This window comes from Prionailurus bengalensis, chromosome A1 (genome assembly GCF_016509475.1).
Source record: "Prionailurus bengalensis isolate Pbe53 chromosome A1, Fcat_Pben_1.1_paternal_pri, whole genome shotgun sequence".
Lineage (NCBI taxonomy): Eukaryota > Metazoa > Chordata > Mammalia > Carnivora > Felidae > Prionailurus > Prionailurus bengalensis.
In genome coordinates this window covers 115,427,785-115,455,643 of record NC_057343.1, presented here as the reverse complement: position 1 = coordinate 115,455,643, position 27,859 = coordinate 115,427,785, and the positions used below count along the sequence as shown (strand labels likewise).

At 39.7% G+C, this 27,859-nt stretch overlaps 1 protein-coding gene across 2 annotated transcripts; it reads left to right on the top strand.

Annotated features, from left to right (window-relative positions):
* The first annotated feature begins 254 nt into the window (after nucleotides 1–254).
* Nucleotides 255–27,859, top strand: ETF1 (eukaryotic translation termination factor 1). Of its 2 annotated transcripts, XM_043589008.1 has the most exons (11): nucleotides 255–426; nucleotides 587–690; nucleotides 16,677–16,852; nucleotides 17,364–17,503; nucleotides 20,339–20,477; nucleotides 21,412–21,602; nucleotides 22,427–22,556; nucleotides 23,744–23,899; nucleotides 24,272–24,336; nucleotides 25,114–25,261; nucleotides 25,544–27,859. In XM_043589008.1, the coding sequence occupies exons 2-11, from the start codon at nucleotides 605–607 to the stop codon at nucleotides 25,624–25,626; spliced, it is 1,314 nt and encodes a 437-aa protein (XP_043444943.1). In that variant the 5' UTR covers nucleotides 255–426; nucleotides 587–604; the 3' UTR covers nucleotides 25,627–27,859. The 2 variants fall into 2 exon arrangements, with proteins under 2 accessions (XP_043444943.1, XP_043444951.1); XM_043589016.1 differs by lacking the exons at nucleotides 255–426; nucleotides 587–690 and adding an exon at nucleotides 719–817.

Below are 27,859 nucleotides of genomic sequence, written 5' to 3'. Positions count from 1 at the left end.
CCCAATCAAGGCTGGCCGGGAGCTGAGTAAATCCTCGCGAGAATCACCGGCTTCCGCCCGCTTCCTCCACCCGGCTAGCGGGACCGGAAGGAAGGCGCCACTTCCCCGCCCCGGGACCTACCTCACAAGGCAGCGCGAACCCAGCCGTAACCAATCAGAGGACTCATTGTAGGCCGCGGCGCGGAGGGCCAATGGAAAGTCGCGACGCGCGCAGAGCTTCCCCTCTTCCGCACCGGCCCCCTCCCTTCCGCCCGCCGACTTCCACTTAGCCTCTGGCGGAGGAAGTGATGTCACAGGCCCCATGTGAGCGGATTGCAACACATGCAGCTGCCTGGAGAGAGGGAGCCGGTGTCCTACGTCAGAGCCGCCGCCGCGGAGCCGCCGCCGGGGAGGAGCAGCCGCTGCCGCCCAGGACTGGGCCCTTAGGTAAGCCGAGGGAGGGAAAAGCCAGCGACCGCCGCGGCGGGCTGCGCGGGGCAGGAAGAAGAGGGCCTCTCGGGGGTGGCAAGGAAGGGGGCCGCTCTGCCCCAGCGGCGGCGCTAACTCTGTGGTCTTGGTGTCTCCGGGCCCCGCCGGGCCGCTCTAGGGAGGAGGAGGCGAGAAGATGGCGGACGACCCCAGTGCTGCCGATAGGAACGTGGAGATCTGGAAGATCAAGAAGCTCATCAAGAGCTTGGAGGCGGCCCGCGGGTGAGCGCCGCGTCCGGCCCCCCCGTGCCCTCTTGGTTCCCGGACCCCTCAGGATGGCCGCCCCCGCGCCGCATGGCCGGATGAGGAGAACCAGGCACTAGTCAACTCCCGCCTTCTGGATCTCTGGGTAGTAGCCCCCGACCCAGGGGCGAGGGTCTGCGCGGTTGGCCCGAGAAGGGATCCTTCCCCTGCTTCGGGGCATAAGGGGCCCGGCTCCCGGGTCTCGGACCACTTAACCCCTTACGTGAGAGGTCATTGCTACTTTTGAATCTCTCCCAGGCATTTGAATCCAACACTTCCCTCTTCGACTCCAGGTGCTGCCACCCTACTCGGGTACTTGGGGAGAAAGGGCTCGGCCTTCCTTTCCGAACGCTCTTCCCTGATTTCCTCTCTTCTTCATGTTTCTCAGCCATACCTTATTAAAATGGCCTCTCCCTCCTGTTTTTCTGAGATCCGAGTGGGTGAAGTTTGGATGGGACAGGACGGAGACGTGGTCAGGGACAGCCTCTTTCTGACTTCCTCTGATATCTCTGGGTCTTCCAGCTCTTCCCAGATGACTTCCCCCAAGTCCTCTAATTACCCCCGTAGCTTCCTGGTTTTAGCTGTTAAAGTATCCGCCTATAAATTGAAAATGCCAACATATGCGGGGTCGGATAGAGGGGACATTTTGGTTGCCTGGGTCTGTATATCCAGGAGAAATCCGGATTATGGGGCAGTTGATGTGAACTGTTAACAGGGTCGTTTTTCTCCTCTCTCTGGAACTTTCAGGGATAGAGGTTCCTGATGTACTAGTGCTTGTTGAAATTCATAACTGAATTAGATGGGCTTTGGGTCTCCTTTTGTAAATTTTGTGGATGTGCACTATGGAAATGTTATATTGAAACTGGGTGTATATGCTCCTTTTAGGTTAACAAAGAATTACTTGGTGAAGTTGTGTCAGAGGTACTCCCCTTTTCTCACTTTATTTTGTTCTTTTTCCAGTTGTAGGAACTTTTTGGTTACAGGAAGTGGCCCAAAAAAGCATTTGGAACATGACATATTTGTATGTTTGAGCATTCTTAGAATAGCAGAGTGCCTTGCCCCAGGCCATTTTGAAGGTTTGTTTTCAGCACAAGAATTGTGCATTCTGGTTTCCAGTCCAGGTTTGTCTTTGATTGGTTGGCTTACAATGATAGGATTAATTAAGTTTTTAATTGTTACCCTATGAAATTGTTACCCTATGAAAGGTGTACTTAGTTACACCAAAGAGCTAGGGTTGATAATTGGTTTTGCCATTGTGTCTTGTTCTTACTAAGTTAGTGACGTTTCTGCTTGAAATGAAGCTTCTGAAAGTTTGGCTCAGTTTAGTGACTTGGGCTTTTGCTAACTCTTTCCCTGATGGAAATTGAAGGTGGCAGCTTATTTTTTATTTAAGTTTGTTTCTTTGAACTTAATAAAATACTCAGACTTATATAATAATCTTACAGGAACTTGAACCCAGATGGTTCTGTGCCATATAGTAAATTGAATAATTATTCCCCAAGTGTGAGCACATTATTACAAGAGGGGTAATACAGGTCCTGACCCATTATGTCTGATGCATTACTAGGAATTGGCTAGCCAGGTTCTTTCATTTCACTGGGATCTTCTGTTGTGTTACTTTCAATTGAGTATGGCTTTTATGCATCATTGATGCAGTGTTTAAAGTTGGATATGACCTGTAGATTTGTTCTCTTACTACTTTAATTTGGAGGCAGGTTCACACATTAGAATCTGCATACGTTATATTCTCTTAGGAAGTCTAAAATAAATTAACGATTATAATTTATTGTCTGAGTGTAGTAACATTAAAAATAAAACATTGCATGTAATAACAGCATTTCTTTTTATGGCTTGATGAAGGAAGTTAATTCTTACATTTGTCCCTTGCCATGTTACCTAGCCACTTGAAACCTTTAAGCTCCTCTTTACAGCTTTTAAAGGCTTTATCCCTTTATTAAGCAAAGTTCAGTAAAGTTTAAAGCTCACCAAAAATGAGGTTCTTAGTGACTACTTTTTAGTGATGAAGTTAGTTTGGACATTTTAGACCAGAATTAAAGCTTTCTCAAATAGCTGGGAGTAGTCTTCCTTTAAACAAATTATGTGGTTGATAATCATTTCCTACTTTGCTTTTATTCAGGATTTGATTGCATCTTGATCCCATGAAAATTTTAAATCTTGGCTACTTCTGGGTATTAGTAAAGAGTCAACAAGTGTATTCAGCTTGCTTCAGAAGTTTCCCAGTACATACCAATTTCTTTTCAGGAATAGCAAGATTTCATGTTCATGGCTGAACTGTATTAAAGTCTGACTCAGATTATCTTAGTGTATGTACAGTGAGAAATGTTTTCTTAACACTAAGATATTTTAAGAAGTGTAATGACATTTAAAGACAAACTGAATGACCAAATGAATCTATATGTACTGGTGTTGGGCAGCCTGTGGATTTAAGGAGAAAACTGAAAATGTTCAAGCATGGTTATTAGCACTAGATAGTGAAATTTACTGGTGGATAATAGAATTGTTTTTGAAACAAATTTTTCCCCCTCCCAGTAGTGTTGAATTCTGGGCATGAAAATCAGATTGGTTTGTTTTTAACAGCTATAAAGTATGGTGTGATAAGAGTAATTTTGAAATTGAGTCAATTTGTGATTATCTTTTGATAATATTAACCATATTTAGCTTTAAAAGGGAACTGCTGCAAAATGGACTCACTAATTAAGTACATCTGAACAGAGTGAAGTTTCTAAGCACATACTTTATGGAGTAGTTAGTATGTTCTAGACACTGTTAAGCAGTAAGCTACTTCATTAATCCTGGCAGAAAGTGTTGACACCATTTGATAGCCAAGGCAATGGAGGCCGAGAGGTTAAATAACTTGGTATCTGAAGTGTAGTAGAGCCCAGGGCTTGAACTAGTGTGTTACACAGTGCAGTGGATATATTAAATGTTTTCAAAAAATATAAGGCTGGATTGACTCAAATTGTAATCTAAGCTATAACAGCCTTTTAATGTTGTCATATCTGTGGAAGAGCATTTATAAGAGCCAAAATGACTAACATAGGGAACTTGGCCAGGAGTCTTTTTGTAGCCCACAATGTACTTAATTTTCTGAATTGAAAGAAGTATTAGTCATATAACTTAAAGTTAGCTGAAACAGACCTATTTAGTATCATGTAAGTTTAGTTGAATGTTAGTTTCTGTGTGTGTGTTAAATAATATGCCGCTTTTTTTGGTATACGTAGTCCCACTTAATGTTAGTGGAAGTTCTTCCTGGTTTATGATTCTCCATCGTTGGCTTAATGGGGACAAATGTGTATGTAAGCCAAAACTGGAACTAGAGCCATGTGAATGGAACTGTGGTTGTGGGTATTCTGGGTAAGGAACTAAAGCAAGTGGAATATAATGTTACAAGAAAGGTAGGTGGGGGGAAATTTTTGGGGGGTGGGTTGGTTTTTTCCTGCTAATGTTTTTTTTTGAACCGTCAAGAAATAGCCCCAGAAATAAGGATGGAAGCTTTATAGTTTTCAGGTAATAAAATCATTGCCAGAGCCCGTTATAGCCAAGGACAATGGTACATGTGAGAGACAAGGTTAATTTGGGCTAAATTGCATCTGCAGGTGTCAGAATACTTTTTCACTTATTTTGATGGGGAACCTTGTATATGTCAGAAATAATGAAGGCTCAAATAACCCTTGTTTGAAGATCTGCACAGTTTGTAAACTTTATTTAGGTCTTCTGTAGTGGTCTTTGGCATTTTTAAATTTTCCTGTTTAATTAAAAAACAACTTGTAGATATTTTGACTTTGAAGAAAATAGAAATAATTTGGCTATATACATCACTGTCTTTTCTTTCCCAAAATATAGCTTCTTTTCTGCTGTACTCTTAAATAGTTCTGAAACCAAACTGGGAAGAGGGTCCCACACCAAGCATTTTTCCAGTCTTAGAGGGTAACAGCTGAGTGTCCTACAGTTTAATTCTAGTATTACATAAACTTATCATCTGATCCCCTAAGGTAAAGTTTTCAGTCCCATAAGACTGCCCCCATTTGTGTTAAGTCTGGGCTTCCCCTACTTCTGACCTACAGGCTTTAAATTGGGGGCTTAATGATTTGCTAGAATGGCCCACAGAACTTAGGGAAATACACTACTTAGATTTACTGATATATTATAAAGGATACAAATGAAGAGTACTTAGGGTTAGGTCCAGAAGCATCTGAGTATAGGAGCTTCTGTCCCTGTGGAACTGGGGCATACATCCTAGGTTAACCAACCCAGAAGTTCACTAAATCTTGTTCAAGACATTATAAAACTTAATCTGTAGATTGTCCCTCCTTCCATGCCCCAAACCTTACCCAGAGGTCTTTGGATGGAGCTGAAAGTTCTAACCCTCAGATAGTTACCTGGCCTTTCTGGTGACCCCCACCCCATTCTGAGACCCACCCTTAGTCACTTCATTAATAAGTCTGGTGTGCTCTTTAGAGACTCCTTATGAGTAACAAAAACCTTCCATAACCTAGGAAATTCTAAGGGTTTCAGAATCTTTGTCAAAAGCTGTGGACGAAAACCACATACATTTCTTATACCATATAACCCTTTTTTTTAATAAATCTCTATAAAATTCTTCACATTATGTTGAATTAAAAGTAATTTTGTGAGATTGTTGAATAGGTTTTTTTTTAACCTTACAGACAAATAATTTGGACAGGCTATGAATATGATTTGAATCGAGTAAAGTATATTAAATGTGTTTGAATACCTTCCCCAAGTGAAAATTGTTGGTTAATAGAACATTCACCTAAATGTCGTGTGTAATGTTCTCAAAGCCATGAATTTTAGATACTTTTATTTTTACTTAGGTAAAAAAAAAAAAGTCAAAAATTAGAATGTTTTTAATTTCTTGAGAAGAGATGAACGCAGACCAAATTACAACTACAGACAGAGGTCTTAGCCTCTTAGTAAGAGGCCAGAATACAAATGCCACCAACAGGTCTGAGCCATGAGAAGAGAAAAAAGGGAAGAGAAGATATTTGATAGGGTGTGGTAGCCTTCATGCACTCCTGAGTGTCATTGGTTGCCTGCCTCAACTCAGAACTAGTTCTAACAGCTGTTGATTCAGAAATAATGTTTTATGCACTGTGAACCTAATGAACAATTACTGTCTTTGAATTTCAATCCTTGACAGACTTCTCATTGTAGTAGCAGATATACTTATCCTTCCAGGAAGGGAAGGCTTACTGTGGACACACTCCTAGGTAAGCACAAGTGTCTAATTAGAGTAACTTTTAAGGCCAAATGCAGTGTGGATTATAGGTGTCTCCCCCCCACCCCCATACACACAGACCAGTTGGAACCTTTTATCAGAGGGCTCTTTTTCTTAAAAGCTTGGAGTTTGAGGGTGTGCTCAGTGTGGCCCCTTGTGCCGGATGTTCTCTTGTGAGAAAACTTAAAATAAGTTTAGGAGCAGAGCTGAATGGTGTTACATCCTATTTGAAGAGTCCGAAGGAAAAATTTGCCTCTTTTCCCTAGACCCACTGCTGAAACTAAGAATTAGAACAGCAGAAATTTCTTCAGAGTCTGGCGTGTTCTCTATGGATCTCAGAATAGAACCTTTTTGTAGGATACATTCTATAGGTGTCTATTAATTCTTCAGCAGCCTGTTATCTTTTTTTTTTTTTTAACATTTATTTTTGAGGCAAGAGAGTGCACGAACAAGGGAGTGACAGAAAGAGAGGACGACACAGAATCCAAAGCAGGCCTTAGGTTCTAAGCTAGCCACACAGAGCCTGATGTGGGGCTCAAACCCACAAAGCACGAAATCATGACCTGAGCCAAAGCAGCTGCTCAACCCACTGAGTCACCCAGGTGCCCCTCAGCAATCTGTTACCTTAATGAGGGGGAGAGGGATTAGAGAGAGGGCTTTGAGGCCCTTCTTTCCAGCAGGTTGGAAATTAGGTTTCTTGTGGGCAATTTACCCAAAGAGCATGAAGTTTCCTTTGATAACAGCTCTATCTAATGCCACTGGACACACTTTAAACCTGTGCCTGCTTTGTATTAAGAATGGAGACTTCCCAGGGTGCCTGGGTAGCTCAGTTGGTTAAGCATCCAGCTTCAGCTCAGGTCATGATCTTGCGGTCTGAGTTCAAGCCCCAGGTTGGGCTCTGTGCTGACAGCTCAGAGCCTGGAGCTTGCTTTGGATTCTCTCCCTCTCTCTCTGCCCCTCCCCAGCTTGCGCTCGCTTGCTCACTTGCTCTCTCTCAAAAGTAAATAAACATTAAAAATTAAAAAAAAAAAAAAGTAAACTTCCTTGTTTCTTATTTTTGTCACTTTCTGAACAGATACCTTTTCTTTCTCTGAGTATCAGTGAATGAAAATTAAGAGAAATAGTTTTTTGCTCTCTTCTCACCTCCCCCAAAACATAATTGAGTTTTTACAAGCCATAATTTCATTATTCTCTTACAGATACAAAGATGAAAACAGATTTGATTCTTACATGTTATACATTGATCGTGTTTCCTGTGCTTTAATCCAGCTCTTTCAGTCTGCTTAATTTGTCTGTAATTAACAGCAGTTTTCAAACATGAAGTTTACATCCAGTGAATGCTGTGTCTTTTGTCCCCATCCTTCCTATCCAGTTCAGAGGACTTGCTGTCTTCAGATGCCTGAAAACTACCTCTTGTCATGCAGATTAACTTGGGGATATTGTGCCTGTGCTCTTCTGTTTTCACATTTTCATTTGATGCTCTAAGGTCTCCTTGAGAAGAATGTTCTTAGTCAAAACAAAAGATTTTTTTCCCTGCCACATTTGTGGCCCTCTAAATCAGATATTTCTCCAAACTCACATCCAGAGTTCTAGATATATAAAAATTGAAGCCTACAAATGCATTTTTACTACTAACCAGTTAGCTTACAAACTTAAATATCTGTAGGTTGGACACTGGACATTTTGAAAAAAATGTGTAATGCAGTGAGAACATGGTCTGACACACAACCCTGAATTGATTATATGAACCATTTCCAGACCCATGTTAGTAAGTACAGAATAACACAGTACATGTTGAAGAGGGGTGTGCTGTAAGATGATGATTAGGGTCTAGAATGAGGTGTTGGACATTATCAGATACCAAAAAAGGTTGTATAACTACTCAGGCAGATTTCCTAGGCAAGGCAGGTACTGTCATAGATTGTTACCTTGGGCAGTAGTATTTGGCTGATACAGTATCTTTGATACAGTGATGGAGTGAAGCTGTAACTGCTCTATGGCTTTGAAATGTAATTGAAATTCATTTTTGATTGAAAGCCAGTTAGTCTAAAATTAGATCCAAGAGCTTTGTGTTGGTTGATGGTTGGTGAGCTGTCAGGGTATTGAAATAGCACAGAGCATTTGTGCATGTGTGCCTTGTTCGTAAAGTTGGCATGACAAAGCTTAAGACAGTCCCAACAGTTTGCCTTTCAACCTAAATAAACTTTCATTTGCAAGTAATGAAAAGTGCTGATCCCCAAACATTAATTCCTTAATACCTCTGGGTGTTTTTAGATTTTACTAAAAAATATTCTTCCTTTCTTGGCTCCTATTTTCTGGCATCTTCTGGGCTTAATGACTCCATTTAAGCAAAGAGAATTCTCAGGAAAGACAGGGTTAGAGGTTCGTGGCTGAGATGTGTTTTAATAAAACTAGTTTTCTAAAGATGAGGTGAATAGCCTACATTTTGACTCCTCACAGCAATTCTGTGAGGAAACTATTGCCATTTCACGGATGAAAAAATTGAAATAAAGAGTGATTAAGTAGCTTGCCTAACATCACGCCCCACCCTGGTGAGGGGCAGTGCTGGATTTTCTGTTCCTACTTTCCTGATTTCAAAGCCTGTGATCCTATTATACCATGCTGCCTTCCTCTTTGATTGGTATTTCTTTGCTAAGTAGAAACATCTCCCATTCCCTTCTGAAAGGAGGACTCTTGTCCAAGGAGATTTGCATTTTACTAGAGGGAGCAGGTGTGCTGAGACCCAGGAGCAAAGATAAAAGTAAAACAGACATGCTATTTGCAAATCTACCCAAGGAAGAACTTGAGTACCAAACATATTTACTCTTAATGAGCATCGCTGGTGAGGGAAGTAACTTGGGTTTAAATCCTTCCACAGAATTTCATTTTGTGTATTAGAACAGTAAGAAGAAGGCAGTGGCTTCTGTTTTATGTGAAAAGTACTTATAGTGGTGGTAAAGAAACATCAGGTGAACTATCTCATTTCTAGGATTCCTTGTAGAACACTGGTGCCTAATGCTGGTTGTGACTGCTACCTGTAGGCTTTGCCTTGATGTGAGACTACTAGAGAAATTTTCCAGCTTCTGCTGCTCCCTGGTGGAATATTCCACTAGGTTAACTTTGTGAAGTTGTTAAAATTTTTCTTTTTTAAGACCAAATGAATGCCTGTAATTGTATAAAAAGGCATCAGATACATACATTTTTGTTTTGGGTAACTAAGTAATTGTAGTGCTTTTGAGGGTAAAATACTAAAATGAACCTTTGTAAGCTTTCTGCTGGAAATTTTTGGGACATGTGAGTTATTCTTTTCTTTGTAGAAGCTGTTTTAATGTCTCAGTATATTCAGATCTTGGACTTTGTCCCATCTGGTAATGGCTTCTGACCCTAAGGTCAATTGCATAAACCAATTTCTGGTAATTCTGTTTAGTCTTTTGAACAGTAATAGAATCCTCCCTCCTAGTTTGGTATTCTCTGAACTGTTTATAAAAGGCAGGCCCATCCACCTCCAATCTGCCTCATAGATGATGAGGGGCCAGGGCATCAAGTTCAGGATGAACAAAATTAAGCAAAAGAAGACACTTTGGAAGTATTGGTTTTGTTATGTTTAAAGACTAATGGAGTGATTTGGGTTTTTTAACGAAGCGAAAGCTGGGACACTTAGTCATTTCTAGGCAAATGTTGGTTCCTCTCCAAAGACTAGCAAAGTTTTAAATGGTAGTTTAGAATAAATCTCTGGTGTTTGCCTAGAGGAGACCAAATATAGAAGATCCTCTTTCTGATGTTAAGAATTAACCGTTTGTTTATTCATCAGATTCATGTGCTAAAATGATTTGTGCCCTTAAGAAGCTTCTATAGACCTAGTGTAAAGCAACATGTTATCTTACTATTTGATACTTGATGGAAGAGAAAGTGGGGTTAGATCTTTGAAGTGACTGACAACTAGGCAGAAGTAGTGGCTAACTCTGGGTTATATCAAAATAACGTGAACCATGCCACAGCTGTAGGATAAAGCTACTTAAGCTTTTGTATAATAAAATTATTTAAAGTGTTAGAGGGGAAAGGATTTCTGCTTTTCTTTATACAAAATTGCTTCTGCTCTAGCTGTATTAATTTGAACTGCATTTTTGGTTTGGTTCTTTTGTTCTGTTGGAAGATTTGATAAATCCTGTAATCTAAGAATGGTAGTTGCCTACCACAAAGTCAGCTTTTATCTCTGGACTTACTCAGATTCAAATAAAACTTACCACCATCTGAAATACCCCCCCTCCCCTCAACTGTGCTTGCTGTCATGTTAATTCTTTCTGATTATACTACTAAAGAGCAGAGGGGTAGAGTACATGGAGCTACAGTTCCATCTGGTTACCTTTGAATGAGCACTTACTATCTGCTATCCATGCTAGGTACTTCACCTGTATTACAGAACCCTCATGACCTTGGGAAGAAAGTAGAAACTGAGGTCCAATCTGTGCTCCTGGGGCACCTGGCTGTCTTATTTGGAAGAGCATGTTGATTCTTGATCTTAGGATCATGGGTTCAAGCCCCACATTGGATGTAAAGAGTACTTAAAAATAAAAAATCTTCAAAAAAAATCTGTGCTCCTAACCAGCCTCCTACTCTGTTCCCATATTAAACCCATATCAGAAAGACTGCTGTAGTCTTAAAGTTTAAACTTGGTATGTTTGGTAAAAGAAAAATAGAAACCCCATGGTGAATAAGAAATACAGACAAAGGCAGTAGAAATTGGAGAGGAACTCAATGATTTTTCAGCTGGTGATCCATATAATGTGGCTAGCTTGGCAATTATCAGAAATGATTTGACTGAGATTTAAGTTGAGTTTTTTGAGCTTGAAAAGGGGATGGTGGGAAGCCTTGGGCATCCATATCCTAGGCACAACTCCATCAAACATTGAGATGAAAGCTCCTTGGTGAGCACATACTCTAAATCGTAATTACAAAGTATTATAGGCAGTCTCTAAAGTGTTCTGGTTCCTAGCCTGAAAGTAGTTCCATTACATAAGAGTGAGGAGAGGGGTAGCAGGACATTTGTGTTCTATCTGGGAAAAGTTGGACAGTTCATTGTGGTTGTATTGCTGCCAGGAAGGGTAAATGACAGCATCTTACCTCCTGCAGGTGGGTTCTGTGAGTTGATCTTCTTTAGGTGTGGATGAGGTCATGGAATTTGAGTTCAGCTGGCCAAGAGATCCTTCTTGCGGACGCAGAAAGCTAGCCAAACCAGTGATTCTCAGCCCTAATTACACATCAGAAGTGATGCTGATTCTGTTGGAATCAGTCATTCTGAAAATTGAGACTCCCTCTTAATCACAGTCACCACCACCATCACTGTCCCTATTGGGGGAGTGATGGAATCAAGGTGGAGGAAGGGGAAATTTTTGTTGCTGAGCATTTGTTTTGCTCCTTTAGAAAATTTTCCAGAGATTCAGGGTTCTCATGCAAATAGGTCACTGAACTACGAGGTTTTTTCTTTTTCCAGTTACCTTTCTAAAATGTTCTTGAGCATTATTGATGAATCTTAATAAGCTCTTTACAAGTGAAAGAGTGCCTAGATTTTCTCTGTGTGTCATTCATCAGAAGGTACCTTGAATCCAAGGCTGGAATTCTGAGACCTAAACTTAAACACATCCCATAGTCCAGGCTTGTTCTGATTACCTTGCATTTTCTTCCTGAAATACATTATAGTTCTGGTACTTCAGGTAACCTTATAAATGTCTCTGTGTTAATAGTGCTCAGGCAGGATTCATAAAACCTTGGATGGATAACTGGTGGCACTATCATAACCTCTCATCTTAGGGAGAGAAACTTTTCCTTCAACCATCTATTTGAGACTGAAGGAAGGAAAAGCTGTCAGCTCTTTATTTAAATTCTCTTCCTTCCTGAGTTTTGTCTAGTTTTATTTACTGTCTGCATTTAGTCTATTTACAACTACTACTTCCTTCTGTCTCCCAAATATTTTACTTCTCAGAAGTTAGTCTCTGAAAGCATTGATGAACTCTTCTTTGATAAGGGAAAATACCCCTAAAATGGTGAGAACAAGAAGGAATCTAAGAGCAGAAGCCCCTGGGAGCCCTATGTGGCACATTGTTGTGTATTGTCTGTCTTGCTTTGCCCAGTTTTTACAACCTGCATGTGAATCATTGCTGTACCTTATAATTCACTAACTCTTAAATGAGAGCCTTTTGATTTTTGAAAAAGGATATAGTGGCAAAGCAGACCAGTACATGAAAACTCTTAAATTTAAAAAGGTAGTAGTTTGTATATGTAGCCAGCAACTCCTTGGTGAGAGTTTTACTTCTTGTTCTTCCCTGTGGGTTATTCGGGTTACTTTGAAATATTCAGCTTCCTTGGGGAGCCTGGATGGCTCAGTCATTTGAGTGTACAACTCATGATTTTGGCTTAGGTCATGATTTCACAGTTCTCAAGTTTGATTTGAACCCGGGGTCCAGCTCCACGCTGATTGTGCAGAGCCTACTTGGGATTCTCTCTCCCTCTCTTTCTGCCCCTCCCCTGTTGTGTGTTTCTGAAAGAAAAAAAAGGAAAATTCAACTTCCTTGATTTTATTTTTGTGTTTACACAAACTGGTCTAGCGACCTTGAGTGGCTTGCCTTGGGGGTAAATGAGCGGTTATTTTGTTTGGAAACTTTCCTGGTAAAACTTAAATATGCTTCTGTTAAACCCAACATAAAAAAAATTCGGATATTATCAAGTAGCCTTTAAATTTTAAAATAGAGGCCATCCATTTAATAAAGATGAATTCAAAAATTTAAGGTGCTCCCCCTCACCTAGGAGAGAGAGACGTAAAGGGGAAACTAGTGAAAGGTCATTTTTTGAGCATTAATCAAAATTCAAAGGGAGTAGGAGGCCAAAACTAACTTTCAAGTAGTGTTTCAGATTTAGCAACTTGGTAGAATTTTTTGTTTGTTTGTTTGTTTGTTTTGCAAGCTACATTTCTGAATTACTTAAGTGGAAACCTATGGCAAGATAATGTTCTCAGGTGTCTTCATTACTTTGTCCTGTAGAATGTTACATGGTTGTAAGTGTAAGGTTGGTTGTCCAACTCTGGTGCTATAACAGCAAAGTTGCTTAATGAATGCTTATCTTCTTAACCTATCTGCAGTGGAAAGTAAATAGCTGCTTATCTTAAGGTCATTGCTTTGTCCTCTGCATGATTATCTTGCTTTAAGGATTTCCTTCAGGCATTTTAGGTTCACTCAGTGAATTTGTCCCAACATCCTCTTTAGCCTTAAATTTTCCATCCTTTGGGGTCTGGTGCCTGTTGACTTCCTGAGCTGAGCCTTCACCCCTGCTATCCTTGGAGCCCCTTCTCTTTCCATTCCCTACTGATTGCCTCTTTGCTAGTTCCATCTCCTAGGAAACTACTCCGTAAATCAGAGCACGTCAGCTTTTAAAAACTGAGCCCTTTTGAGAAATAACTCCTTTGATCCCTAAAGATTCCAAGAGCCCGTGGGATAGAGAAATACGTTCTTTTGAGAATTGTTAATCTGAGAATAAGCACAAGCTAGTAAAGTCCATATTAAAACTTCTCATATATATCTTCTTTTTTCCCCATTTTGTATATTTTCCTATTGTGCATAAATTGACAGCCCGTTTAGAGACAGGTAAATGGCAACTACAGTAGAGACCATGTTTGAAGTTAAATTTACGTGTCTAATGTTTCCAGTCCCTATGAAAGCAAAGTCTTCTCCCCCTAGCCTATAGTGTTTGACATAACTCTGTTAAAGACTTATCTGAAAGGTTCTTAGGAAATTTCCTTTTTAGAAACCTAGAAAGATAAATTACTGGAAGAAAAGCAGTTTGTTACAGTTGGTTGCTTAAAAATAGGATCCAACGAACTCACTGACGGTAAAGAGCATTTTTCTTTTTTTTGTAATTGAAGATAACCATTTGTTGCATTTTTCTTTTTTTTGTAATTGAAGATAACCATTTGTTTCATTTGGGAATTCTTTTTCCATTTAGTTCAGAAACTGGAACATGGCCACAGGTAGAATTTTATGTAGAATTTTTTATTTCTGGGCACCTTCTCCTGGTTTAGAAAAATTCCTTTTATGTAGTTGTATTGTGAACATTAAAATGAAAAACATTTTAGAGAGTGATACACCTGACTTAATGTGTGTTTGTGTGTGCATGAGCAAAGGATTGTCCTGAAGCAGTTTTGTTTTATGATCATTTTGATTGTGTTTGTGATGCCAAGTAAAGCTGCTCCTCATAAATTTGCTTGCTTCTCTGGTTTGGCTAGAATACTTGTTCCCCTACCCAAGGGGTGGCAGCAGAGCACACACCATACTTTACCAGGTACTGTCATTTGTCATTGATCAACTTGTAGTTCATTGAGGAAAGTATCGCAAAGGTTATGAACTGACCTTCTGGGTTTTAAATAGAAACCCCAACAGAAACAGTGCCAGTTTCAAAGATAGAAAATAAGCTGATAATCTGAATGTAACTATTCTGATAGTTGGAAGGGCTAGATAGGCAGCTTGTCTGCTTATAGAGAAAACTTGTATTGCAAGGGAACTGAGGGATTTACCACTTAGAAGACTTTAAAAGGGCAAGGTCTTATGTAAATGAGGTCCCTTTCCAACATTAATACTGGGAAAAAACAAATTTTCGGGATTAATTTTACTATATGAAGATATTTTTCCAGACATTTTAAAATTTCAGATACCTGTGGATAAAGGTTTTCTCTACATTTTATTGTAGAGTGCCCCCAAGAACTCCTAATTTAAAGAGAATGTGTGCTTTAAATTTTTGTGTTATCATAAATGAACTTTTAGCTTTTGTATTGTGGCAGAGTACACACAACATGAAATTTAACCATGTTGGCCAATTTATTTATGCAGTTAAGTAGTGTTAAAAATACGTTCACAATGTTACGCAACCAGTCTTCAGAACTCTCTTTATCTTAGAAAACTGAAACCATGCTAAACAACACCCTATTTCCCCTTCCCCCCAGTCACAGCAACCCACTGTTCTTTTTGTCTCTGTTAATTTGACTACTCTTAGATACTTCATGTAAGTGGAATCATACAGTATGTGTCCTTTTGTATATGACTTATTTCTCTTAGCATAAATTGTTCAAGGCTCATACAGATTGTAGCATGTGTCAGAATTTCCTTTAAGGCTGAATAATATTTCACTGTATATATGTACCACTTTTTTGTGTTACTATTGATCCATCAAATGGATAGATGGATGTAGGAATTCTAGCCATCTTTTGGCTGTTGTGAACATTGCTGCTGTAAGCATTAGTGCCTAAGTATCTGGTTCCCAGTTTCACTCTTTGGAGTATATACCCAGAAGTGGCAATGCTAGATGATGTGGTAATTCTGTGTTTATGTGAACGACTGCCATGCTGCTATTCATAATGGCTGTGTGATTTAACATCACCCAGCAAGACATAGGGTTCCAATATCTCCATGTCTTTGCCAACACTTGTTATTTTGTTTTTTGATGGTAACTATTTTAATGGGTGTGAAGTGTTTTTGTGTGTTGATTTGCATTACCCTGATGATTAGTGATGAGTTCATTTGTTTTGATAATGTAGTTTTGTGTTTGCTTCAAGTAGAAGTAGAAATATTGAAATGAGATCTTGTTAATAAATGTCTGGAGAATGTAGCTAAAAAAGGTTTTGGCATCAATACTGAGGTTATACAGAAGTTGGTGGCTGCTCAAAAGGGACCTCCCACGTGGCAAGGCTTTGATAGTAGTGTCCTTCATAGTTCAGAGTTTGGTCCTGGTTTTGAATTTTAGAAGCTGGAATTTGAGCACCCTGAATTGGCCAATTTCTCATATATGGGGTGTGTGTGTCTTAGATTGAAAAATGATTAATATGGGGGCGCCTGGGTGGTTCAGTTGGGTGGTTAAGCGGCTCTTGATCTTGGCTTAGGTCATGATCTCATAGTTGGTGGGATTGAGCCCCACGTTGGGCTGTGTGCGGACAGCAAGGAGCCTGCTTCAGATTCCCTCTCTCTCCCTCTCTCTCTCCCCCCCCACCCCCCCTCCACACAGTGTGTCAAAATGAATTTTTTTTAAAAAGTGATTAATATGTAAAATACGTTTAGAGAAACACATAGAGTAGATGTATGATTTCCTAATTGGGATGTTTGTTTGAATTCCAAGATTCTGCTATTCCTATTAGGAACTAGTTTAGTTCCTAAGGGTGCTAAACTAGTGATTTTAAATTTTCATGGTGAGCCTGGAATTTAAAGAAAAGGAGAGACACTATGATATTCAGTTATTTCATCTAGACTTTGTAAAGACTTGTTGTATCATCCTGTGGTGGCTTCTCCCACTGAAGAACCACCAGATTCCAAGCTTCTACCATGGACTCACTGTCATATTCCAGCCTGTTATCACCCCCTTATGAAAGCTTCTCTCTTTGCCCTTGAAGAATGAGGTGTTTCCCAAGCATCCTTTAAAGTGCCTTACTACTTTTTCTTTTGGCTAGCTAAAATTGATTCAAATAATTGAGTACCTATCACATTCTGATCACTTTTCCTAATTCTGGGCATACTTTGATTACACTGGAATAGTCCCTATCTTCCTAATCACTGAGAGTGATATATTTCTATTTTAAGGGGATTTCATTAGCTCCCTTTACTATGATAAGCATGAATTTAAACTCTTGACTTATGTGGTACTTGAACCTCTGATGTTACTCTTTCTTTCACAGCAATGGCACAAGCATGATATCATTGATCATTCCTCCCAAAGACCAGATTTCACGAGTGGCAAAAATGTTAGCAGATGAGTTTGGAACTGCATCTAACATTAAGTCACGAGTAAACCGCCTTTCAGTCCTGGGAGCCATTACATCTGTACAACAAAGACTCAAACTTTATAACAAAGGTAATCTAGAATTTGATCATTTTCCTCCTCTATTGTGTTTTGGTTATATTTTCCACTTTGATCCTGCCATGATGCTTTTGGTCACTATTGTATCTTTTTCAGATAGCCATCAGCAATTTACCTTTGGCCTTGGAACTTACCCCTCTCTCCCCTTTTTTTTTCTTTAAAGCTAAGTAGTAGTTACTTAAAAGTGTAAATCCTCCTTTTTTAAACATCTCAAGTATTTTTAAAATTAGGGAGAGAATTCTGCCGGAGAGATTTACAGATATTTCTGCTTTATTTAAATTATGACTTAAAGGAACCAGGGACACGGGGCACCTGGCTGGCTCAGTCATTAGAGCATGTGACTCTTGATTTCAGGGTTGTAGGCTCAAGCCCTCCATTGGTTGTAGAGATTACTTAATAAATCTTTAAAAATAATAAAGGAGTAGGGACAGTACTAGGAACATTTTCTATTAATTGAGGAAAATTAGCTATAGATTTAAGTAGAGAAATTGTGTGTTTTTTGCAGTACCTCCAAATGGCCTGGTTGTTTACTGTGGTACCATTGTAACAGAAGAAGGAAAGGAAAAGAAAGTCAACATTGACTTTGAACCTTTCAAACCAATTAATACGTCATTGTATTTGTGTGACAACAAATTCCATACAGAGGTAAGAAGTTCAAACAGTATTTTCATCATCCCAGAAAGAAACCCTATATCCATTAGCAGTCATTACCATCCTCCCCCCCACCCCCCATCCGTACCCCCGCCTCCCCAAGATCTCTCAGCTCTAGGCTACCATTGATTTTGTCTGTCTCTCTAGATTTCACTTATGCTGGGCATTTCATACAATGGGTAGATTTTTGTGACTTGTTTCTTTCACTTAGCATCAGTACTTCATCCTTTTTTATTACCAGATCATATTTGCTATATTTGATTTATCTGTTCATCAGGAATATTAGGAATAATAGTGCTCTGAACATACATGTACCATATGTGTGACCATACGTTTTCATGGGAGGGCAGTATATATACTTAAGAATGAAATTGCTGGGTTAAATGGTAACTGCTTAACCTTTTGAGGAATTGCTAGACTATTTTCTAAGTCATTGTACCACAAGGCTGGGTATTTTCAAAAAAAAAAAAATTATACATTAATTGTGACACACTGAATGACCATCATGTTTGAAGAAAGTGCTAAACTGGGTTTGGAGAACTGGTTAGAGGTGAAGAAATAATTGCCTATCTCTCCATCTCTCCCTGTATACCCATGATACTTGCCTATATTTCTTGCATCCTTAGTTTTCAGTTCACAAATTATAAAACCTTTAGGACTGTAAGAGCTTTTATTTCCCCATGAAACTTTTGAGTGACAGAGCTGCCATAAGATAAAATTTAAGGGTGGAAAGGAAACCTCATTAGAGTGACCTAAATCAGTCAACAGTAGAACAATCAGGAATTCACAGCTGGCTCCTAGTTCAGTCTTTTGCTTTTCATCAACTTAGGGAAAAACCTCTACAGTGGAATTAGAACTGACATTTGTCGACACAGTTTACAATGGATGATTTCTGCTAACTTGACAGGAAGTCCAATTCCAGTTGGATCTTGGTTCGTTGCATAGATGGTTGAGACTGTTCTCTGGGCTATCTTGCCAGCCTCTTTTTGGCGAAAGCTTCATTGGGAAGGCTCTTAGCTACCATGTCCCACTTACCTGTATCTAGTTTCATGAAAGCAGATTTCAAGTCTTAATTTAAGTAGTACCTGTTATTTGTGTTATCTAGCTTTTATTAAGCTAGCTTCATTAGTATTTCTAAACCTTAACCCTCCCAGGTACTCTTTAATCTTGCTAGCTTTGTTTATTTTGGCTTCAGCTGATATGTTGATAACTAGATGTGAATGTGACATGCTGTACAACACAATTTATGTCGCTTCATCAGGACAATTACACATTCTTAAGAGGGATAAGTATTCCCTGATGAGCAGAATTATTGAAAACCTAATCAAGCCACCTAACAGATTGTGACATAATGGCACAACATTCATGTCTTAATGCTAATTTTCAGATATGGTATGATTAAAGATTGATTACTAATGATTAATCTCCTTTCTGGTCAATTCTTAAAGGAAATATTTTCTTCCTTAGTTAAAATGGAAAGGGTATTTCTTAACTCCAAAGAAGCCTGGCACCTAGGAACTAGTCATCTACCAGGTGTGCAGATTTCCATCAGGAAAACTCTTGACCCATCTATATGGGTTCCAGGACTATTTAAATATTTGTTCTTTGTGGGGACAGAACTATGGGGATATAATTATAAGCTAACCTAGAAGGAGAATTTTCCCCCAGAAAAACTCCAAATCATTAGCTATATAATACCTTTAAAATAAAATTGAGTTTTAGGGGTGCCTAAAATTGAGTTTTAGGTGGCTCAATCCGTTAAGTGGCCAACTTCAGCTCAGGTCATGATCTCACCGATTTCTGAGTTTGAGCCCCATGTCGGGCTCTGGGCTGCCAGCTCGGAGCCTGGAGCCTGCTTCAGATTCTGTGTGTGTGTCTGTCTGTCTGTCTCTATGTGTGTCTCTCTCTCTCCCTCTCTCCCCGCCTCCTATCCCTCCCCCTCCCTCCCCCACTCACGTCTCTCTCAAAAATAAACATTAAAAAAAATTTTTTTTTAATTTTTTTTTTCAACGTTTATTTATTTTTGGGACAGAGAGAGACAGAGCATGAACGGGGGAGGGGCAGAGAGAGAGGGAGACACAGAATCGGAAACAGGCTCCAGGCTCTGAGCCATCAGCCCAGAGCCTGACGCGGGGCTCGAACTCACGGACCGCGAGATCGTGACCTGGCTGAAGTCGGACGCTTAACCGACTGCGCCACCCAGACGCCCCTAAAAAAAATTTTTTTTAATAAAATTGAGTTTTAGATCCTGATACCATTAAGGGTGTTCAAGACATATATGTTAAATGAAACATTTCAAATCTAGATCTTTTTGTAGACTTTTTGGGTTTTCTCCTCATGGACTCCTTCTCTAGAGTTGATTTACAAGATACCCTTATTTGCTATAATGAATGCTGCCTGCTAATGATGGGATAATACAGAAAGTGACCTGATGGAGGTTAGCTTTTTGTACTGTTGTTGTTTTAGAGTTTGGACTTTTCATTTCAACATTATGTTCCATGGATTGCCATCAGTCTAAATCAAATCAAGGATAGAATTAATCTGAACCCTATACCTCTCTTGGTTTTCTATTCATGTGTCCAGGTCAGGTTTGTTGAAAGGCTCTCTATCATTATTGTTGGCGTTTTTCCCTGCATCTGTTTCAAAATTGACCGTATGGCTTACATATTTATAGCTATAGTCTAAATTATTCCATAAAATGACTTTAAGTACTCCTACCATTGTGGATGGGGTAAAAGGGCTTGTATGTACATCCTTTTGGATTTTGGCTTGACCCTAACAAAGCTTTGGGATTTATTTATTGTGTGATAACTTATGTTTGCTTTTCAGGCTCTTACAGCACTACTTTCGGATGACAGCAAGTTTGGCTTCATTGTAATAGATGGTAGTGGTGCACTTTTTGGCACACTCCAAGGAAACACAAGAGAAGTCCTACACAAATTCACTGTGGATCTCCCAAAGAAACATGGTAACACAGGAGGAGAACATGAGCCCATTTTGTGTCTAGCAAAAAAGAAACAAATAGTACAGTTGACCCCTGAACAACACATATGGGTCCCAACCTCTGTGCACAGTTGAAAACCCACATAAAACTTTTTTTTTTTAAGTTTATTTATTTACTTGTTTTGAGAGGAGAGACAGAATCTCAAGCAGTCTCCATACCCAGTGCAGAGCCTGTTGGCAGGGCTTACTCTCATGAACTGTGAGATTGTGACCTGAGCTAAAATCAGGAGTGAGTCAGATGCTTAACTGACTGAGCCACCCAGGCACCACTTTCGCCCCCCACCCCCGCCAAACACACACATACAATTTTTGACTTCTCAAAAACTTACCTACTGATAACCTATTTTTGGAAGTCTTTACCATTAACATAAACAATTGACTAACACATGTTTTGTATGTTAATTATATTTTGTACTGTATTCTTTAAGTTAGGGAAAAAATGTTAATGAGAAAATCATCAGAGAGAAAATACATTTACAGAAATACACTGTGTTTTTCTTAAGGGTCAACTGTAGGGGCACCTGGCTGGCTCAGTTGGTAGAGCGTGCAACTCTTGATCTTGGGGTTGTGATTTCAGTCAAGCTGCACACTGGGGGTAGAGATTACTTTAACAAATAAGATATTTTTTTAAGGGGTAGTCAACTACATAAAGGGAATAACTCCAGATGAGAGGCATCATGAAATGACACATGACTCATTGGTGCTTATGATTCTTCTTTTGATAAGATAATTGGTATTTATTCGGAAAATGTGTATCAGTTTGTGCCAAACATTCATTTAAAATAAATAGTAATTTTTCTCTGTCTTTTTGTTAGATAATGGCATGATTCGTTTTTAATTAACAAGTTATTTTGTACTTTTTACTAATTACCCATTTTTTCCCACTTTTTGTGTCAAAGGTAGAGGAGGTCAGTCAGCCTTGCGTTTTGCTCGTTTAAGAATGGAAAAGCGACATAACTATGTTCGGAAAGTAGCTGAGACTGCTGTACAGCTCTTTATTTCTGGGGACAAAGTGAATGTGGCTGGTCTTGTTTTAGCTGGATCAGCTGACTTTAAAACTGAACTAAGTCAATCTGATATGTTTGATCAGGTAAGTGAGAAGTAGATGCTCTGTTAAGTTGCTAGGTGAGAGTAGTGGGTCCTCTGAGCACTGGGACATGCACATCTTTTTGGTTTTCAAGTGATAGATTTCATGTTTAAAAACAAGTTGACAGAATTTCATGTTTAAAAACAAGTTGACAGGTTTTTATTAAGAAACACTCCTCCACGCTTTTCTGGGTCTTCTTTCTCTTTGAAAACCAACCATTTTTAGATAGAATCATTATGGTCTGGTGGCAGCTTCTGGTTTAGTGAATTGCTATAATTAGCCTCAAAATGGAATGTGATTTCAGAGAAAGTAGGGGTTTTTCTGGTCTTCTGATTTATTTCTGGAGGTAAATAAAGCAGTGAAACTCCCAGTAATATGATAGAGCTGATTAGCCTAAAGCATTTAATCCAAAAAAATCTTTTGGTCTGTGACATGGACTCAGGCATAACACATTTCAAAGGTGCTCTTGAGAGGGAGTAGCATTATATGGTAGAAGTCTCAACCAAAGAAGTGGTGTTGTACCCAACCACTTTATATGGCAGGAACCAATATCCTGTTTCCTTAACAAGGAACTTAGTCTTGTTGGTGATTAATGAGTTGTCAAATCTAATCAAATGTGTGATATGACTGCCTGGGGAAGTTACATTTTACAGTGTTGCTCACTGAGACCTGCTCATGAACATACTGGGCTCTTTCCCCATATTCTCCCTCTTTAGACTTTAGTTAGAAGTGGTTAAAGACCCATTAAGAAGAAGTGTGTCTTGGTCAAGGTGTTTTGAAGTACTAATGATGCCTTTTTTTTTTTTTTTTTAATGTGTGTATGTCAGAGGTTGCAGTCAAAAGTTTTAAAATTAGTTGATATATCCTATGGTGGTGAAAATGGGTTCAACCAAGCTATCGAGCTATCTACTGAAGTCCTCTCCAACGTGAAATTCATTCAAGAGAAGAAATTAATAGGTATCAGTGAAATGCAACTTACTTATTATGTGAAATGTATTTGTATGTATATTTGTGTGTGATTATATATATGTAACAAAATGCCAAAAGGGTAAGAGGAAGATTGAACGTTTGTATTAAAATCTTCCTCAGTGGAGTCATTAATCTTCCTTTATTCTTGAGTTCTAGTAAGTGTGCTTGTATTTCCACTCTTTTTACCCTTTGGCAATAGGAACCAAACTTCAGTTTTCACGTATTATCTTTTATAATGCAGTGGTGAATAGAGACCAAATCAAAGATTAATCTGGCCATTGGGGCACCTGGGTGGCTGAGTCGGTTAAGCATTGGCTTGGGTCTTATTCTTACGTTTCTTGAGTTCCCCGCTTGGTTTTGTGCTGACAGCGTGGAGCCTGCTTGGGATTCTCTCTCCTCTCCTCTCTCTGCCCCTCCCCTGCTTGTGCTCTCTCTCAAAAATAAACAAATCTTAAAAAAAAAAAAATCTGGCCATTATTTGGCTTTGTTTCTGATTTATGGAGCACACATTTTTCCAAGTGGTTGTGTATTTGGCCCCGCTATTAACTCTTGAGTCAATTTCTAGAGCCTCAACTAGAGTGGTAGGACTTTTCACAACTTTTGGCTCTTATTTTTAAGTTGTTATTTTCTCTCTCTCGGGTTTTTTTTTTTTTTTTTAATTTTTTTTTTTTCAACGTTTATTTATTTTTGGGACAGAGAGAGAGAGACAGAGCATGAACGGGGGAGGGGCAGAGAGAGAGGGAGGCACAGAATCGGAAGCAGGCTCCAGGCTCTGAGCCATCAGCCCAGAGCCCGACGCGGGGCTCGAACTCACGGACCGCGAGATCGTGACCTGGCTGAAGTCGGACGCTTAACCGACTGCGCCACCCAGGCGCCCCTCTCTTGCGTTTTTTTAAGTTTATTTTTTATTATTTATTTTGAGAGAGTGCATGTGTGCGCAAGCCGAGGAGGGGCAGAGAGAGAGAGAGAATATCAAAGCAGGCTCCACACTGTCAGAATGGAGCCTGATGCAGGGCTTGGTCCCACAGACCATGAGATTATGACCTGAGCCAAAACCTAGAGTAGGATGTGCAACTGACTGAGCCACCCCTATCTCTTGGATTTTGAGCCAGAAAGTCTATTTCTACAAAGGAAACTTTTAATATATGTGCTTCCTCACCTATCCTTCATCACAGGACGATACTTCGATGAAATCAGTCAGGACACGGGCAAGTACTGTTTTGGAGTTGAAGATACACTAAAGGCTTTAGAAATGGGAGCTGTAGAGATTCTAATAGTCTATGAAAATCTGGATATAATGAGATATGTTCTTCATTGCCAAGGCACAGAAGGTATGAGAATTAGAAAGTTAAATAAGATTATGGTTTGTTGGTGACCTCTGTGTTCTGGAAACCTGGGGTGGAAATTTGGGAGAGGTGGCTTCTGTCTGCGTAAACTGTTTTGCATGAACTGATAAATGTCTGCTTAAGACTGTTAAATTTCCTGAGGACAAGAACTGTATCTTGAGTATGTTTGGTGTTTACTTACGGTAGGAGCAGTATACCTGGTAGACATTAAGTGCATGCTGACTAATATTGCTTATAAAAAGAAGGTTGATAGAATGAATTCAGAAGCCCTTTCATCTAACCTGACTTATCTCATGGGACTTAAATCTGCTAGTGTATAAGAACTAGGTTAACATACTTTTTCCCTCAATACTACAGAGGAGAAAATTCTCTATCTAACTCCAGAACAAGAGAAGGATAAATCTCATTTCACAGACAAAGAGGTATGTGATTGTTTTCCTAGTTTGGTAATAAATGCAAGGAAAGGAAATCTATATTAGGGCATTGGCAAAGTAGAATATCAGCTTTGAGATACCAGACTTCATACTCTTGGCAGTGGGGGGCAACAGGAGGTGGTCACGTCTTATATGCTACATGCCTGTCTGATTCCAAGGAAGGAGACCGTGCCATGAAGTAGTTAAATATTCTCATTCTTGAAATAGTAAAGAGGAAGATTTGATTGACTAGTGCCTCTTCTGCATTGTGAATCCTGTGCTGCTTTCTTCACTCACTTTATAAGCTTTTGTACTGAAACAGCTTCTGCAGCTTTGGTCTGTATGCATCACCACAAAAGTGTCACCTGGCCAGCACAGATCACTTAAAGTTCCTCAAATTCTGAGTTGAAGGACTTTGTTTTTCACAAGGTTGCCCTAAAAAGTAAATCTGGCTTGTCTCTTCTGGGCTGTTAAATGAGTGCAGCCTGGAGACACTTTATAACAGCCTCACTTTAGAGACAACAACAGGAACCAGAAGTTGAAAAACCTTTAAGTATGTGTTGACATTTTATCATTGAGCCAGAGCCTGAGGAGGAATGTTATTTGAAATAGAACTTCTGTGCTATTAGAATTATGTCATTAGAAACCAGAATTCACATAGAGCATGGCACACCCACTTAATAAGGAGAGAGAATGAGAATGATCGTGGGTCCGGGAGCTAGGGTGGCTAAGTCTTGATTACATCCTAATCCCATTTTTTCTGTATCTTCATGGTCACCCTTGCAGACAGGACAAGAACATGAGCTGATTGAAAGCATGCCCCTGCTGGAATGGTTTGCTAACAACTATAAAAAATTTGGAGCAACGTTGGAAATTGTCACAGATAAGTCACAAGAAGGATCCCAGTTTGTGAAAGGATTTGGTGGAATTGGAGGTAAGTAGCAAATAAGAAAACTAAACTTACAGCCAGGGTCTCAGGCCAAAGCTTTCCTGGCTATCCCAAAATCAAGCTATGAGATGAAGTGTGCTCATCCAACGAGGCAGAGGCAAGAGGTTGAGGCAGCACATGGTTGCAGGTTCCTTGGTTGGAACTGTATTTTTTATCATCATCTCTTTGTTTTCTGTAATTCTACAAGGGAATTGGACTTTCCTTATTGAAGTGAACCCTCCCCATCCCAGGAACACTGGTGATTTACTCTTTGATTTGCTTTCCCAGGTATCTTGCGGTACCGAGTAGATTTCCAGGGAATGGAATACCAAGGAGGAGATGATGAATTTTTTGACCTTGATGACTACTAGGTAGTCGACATGGGTCCGGCAAAACGTGCCTCACCCTCCAGCATCCAACCCAAGGAGCATACCCGTGGTGGAATCCAAACAGATCCCTGCCTTACAATTGGAACATTTCCAGAACTTAATCCATGAGCATTGGATATTGAAAAGAAAACCGAAACAAAACCAGACCCAACCCTACACTTTGGTTTGTCATGGTGTCAGCGCAGCAGCCTACAACTAAGTTCCTAAAATGCCACTTTGGACTAATTTAAAAAAGAATCCCAGTTTTTACTTTTACTCGATGGTGAAATTGGTTGCTCTTGTATTTTATGAAAAAAAAAATGATTTTTTTAACCTTCATACATAGAATCAAAAATACTTTAACTGCTGTAAACCTTCAAAAGTTAATAGAAATGAGATCATACTGGTTTGTTTCTTATTTTGATTGGAGAAAAATTGCTGCATTTCGCAGTGACCCATTTACATGGCATTCTCAGCTTAGACTGCATAAGAAGAAATACATGCGGTGAAATGTTGGAACCATTTTTTCTTGGTCTCTGTTTAATGTTGAAAGGGTGAGCTAATAGGAGGCAATTTCAACTTCACTCCCTCACATTACTCCTCCCCCCTCCAGACTGTCAGTTTCAAGGATGCAAATTGCATTGCAAAGTCAAACTGACACAGGAAGCATTTGGGCCAATGCACTGTTCCCTTTCATCTGTTTTGCAGGTGCATTTGTGCCCAGGGTTTGGGAGCCCTTGGCATCAATTGCATTGATAAGGGTTCCCATAATCTTAGCCTACTAGAAACCAGTTTGGGATGGATATGATGGGGCTTCTGTGCTATTGCTGGGATTGGGAGAAATAAAACATGCAATTTAAGTGGAAGCAAAGAAATTTAAAGAATATTTTATTTTGCTTGGGTCTGTCCTTGGTAAAAGGGAGATGGTTGTGTTTTCCTTGTGTTGGATGGCATGATTATGTGAATGTTTTGATTTTTTTTAAGTGAACTGCAAGGTTTTTCACAGGAACGACTGACAAGACATGTATGACTGTGCATGTAATTATAAACCCCTGACCTCCTGGTGGGGTTGGAGCATCTGTTTCAAATATGGGACTTACAAGCACCTCTCATATGAGAAATTATGGGAGGGGGGTGGGAAGGGCAGGGGTGGGAAGGGATGGGACACAGCTTCTGGCACCAAGGACTTAACTATTGTTGGATCCAAAAGTGGGCCTGAAAACCTGAAGCTCACGCTTCATAGCTGGGTTCTAAGTTGGATTTGACCCCAGCTGACATGCAAGGTCATGGCGTGCCCGAGGTGGTGACAGTGAATAAAGTGTATAGGATGTGCCCAGTGGTAGCAATGGAAAAAAGTATACCAAATGGACTTTGAAGGACCAAAGGTTTTTAAAAGTCAATTGGTATCGTTCCCACACTGATAGAGTAGTGGGGTACATTTGGTTTTCAAATTGGGTACTTTTAACACTTTAGTGCCTGACTGCTGTTCTTCACTGACTTGACTCAGTCACTCGTAGCTTTATTGGTCTGAACCAGCTCCTTGTTCCCAGGTTGCAGACCTGCCTATCGTTCCAATAATCCTGTTTCACTTGAATGAAGGGAGTATGTCTTAATTGTAAAGCTTCTGGTTCTCACACTGTATACTCTGAGGTCCAAATGACTGTCTTTTAATGTATAACCTGATGTCTCAACCCCCAGTGAGAAGAGTCCATTCTTTGGTATTCACCAACGTGGGAGGCTTCACCGGAACAGGCTTTTGCTTTGGGCTCTGCTGTTTGTTTGCAGAACACCCAAGAGCGAGCAAACATGCTCTCTTCACAGCAGTACCTTAGGGTTTTGCCATTGTAAATGGGTCTAATGTGATATGACAAGACCAGAGAAATTGGATGTAAATTTACATTTTTGAATATGCTTGTTGTTTCACATGATACATTTAGGGTATGCAGCTCCTTTTGTAGTTTTTATTTTTACTATTTAAGTTTGGAAATGATGCCAAATTTTTGTATTTCTTTAATCAATGTGTTCTCTTTGGTGATATATATTGCATTATATATTGATGTGTGTATCAATATATACTGATATGTATTACACTTACACATACAAACACGTAAATAAGAGGGGTGAAAACCGTAGCCTTTGCATTCTCTATAGCCTCTACAGAGAGATCCTAAGCAGCGAAATCTTGGTGTTGTGATGTACAGAAATGGAGAAGAGTATTAAACCATATTTAAGAATA

Coding starts and splice junctions, on each gene's coding strand:
- ETF1 (XM_043589008.1), top strand. CDS start 605: ATGGCGGACGACCCCAGTGCTGCCGATAGGAACGTGGAGATCTGGAAG. Junction 16,853..17,363: donor ACTCAAACTTTATAACAAAG/GTAATCTAGAAT, acceptor TGTTTTTTGCAG/TACCTCCAAATGGCCTGGTT. Junction 23,900..24,271: donor TCATTGCCAAGGCACAGAAG/GTATGAGAATTA, acceptor TCAATACTACAG/AGGAGAAAATTCTCTATCTA.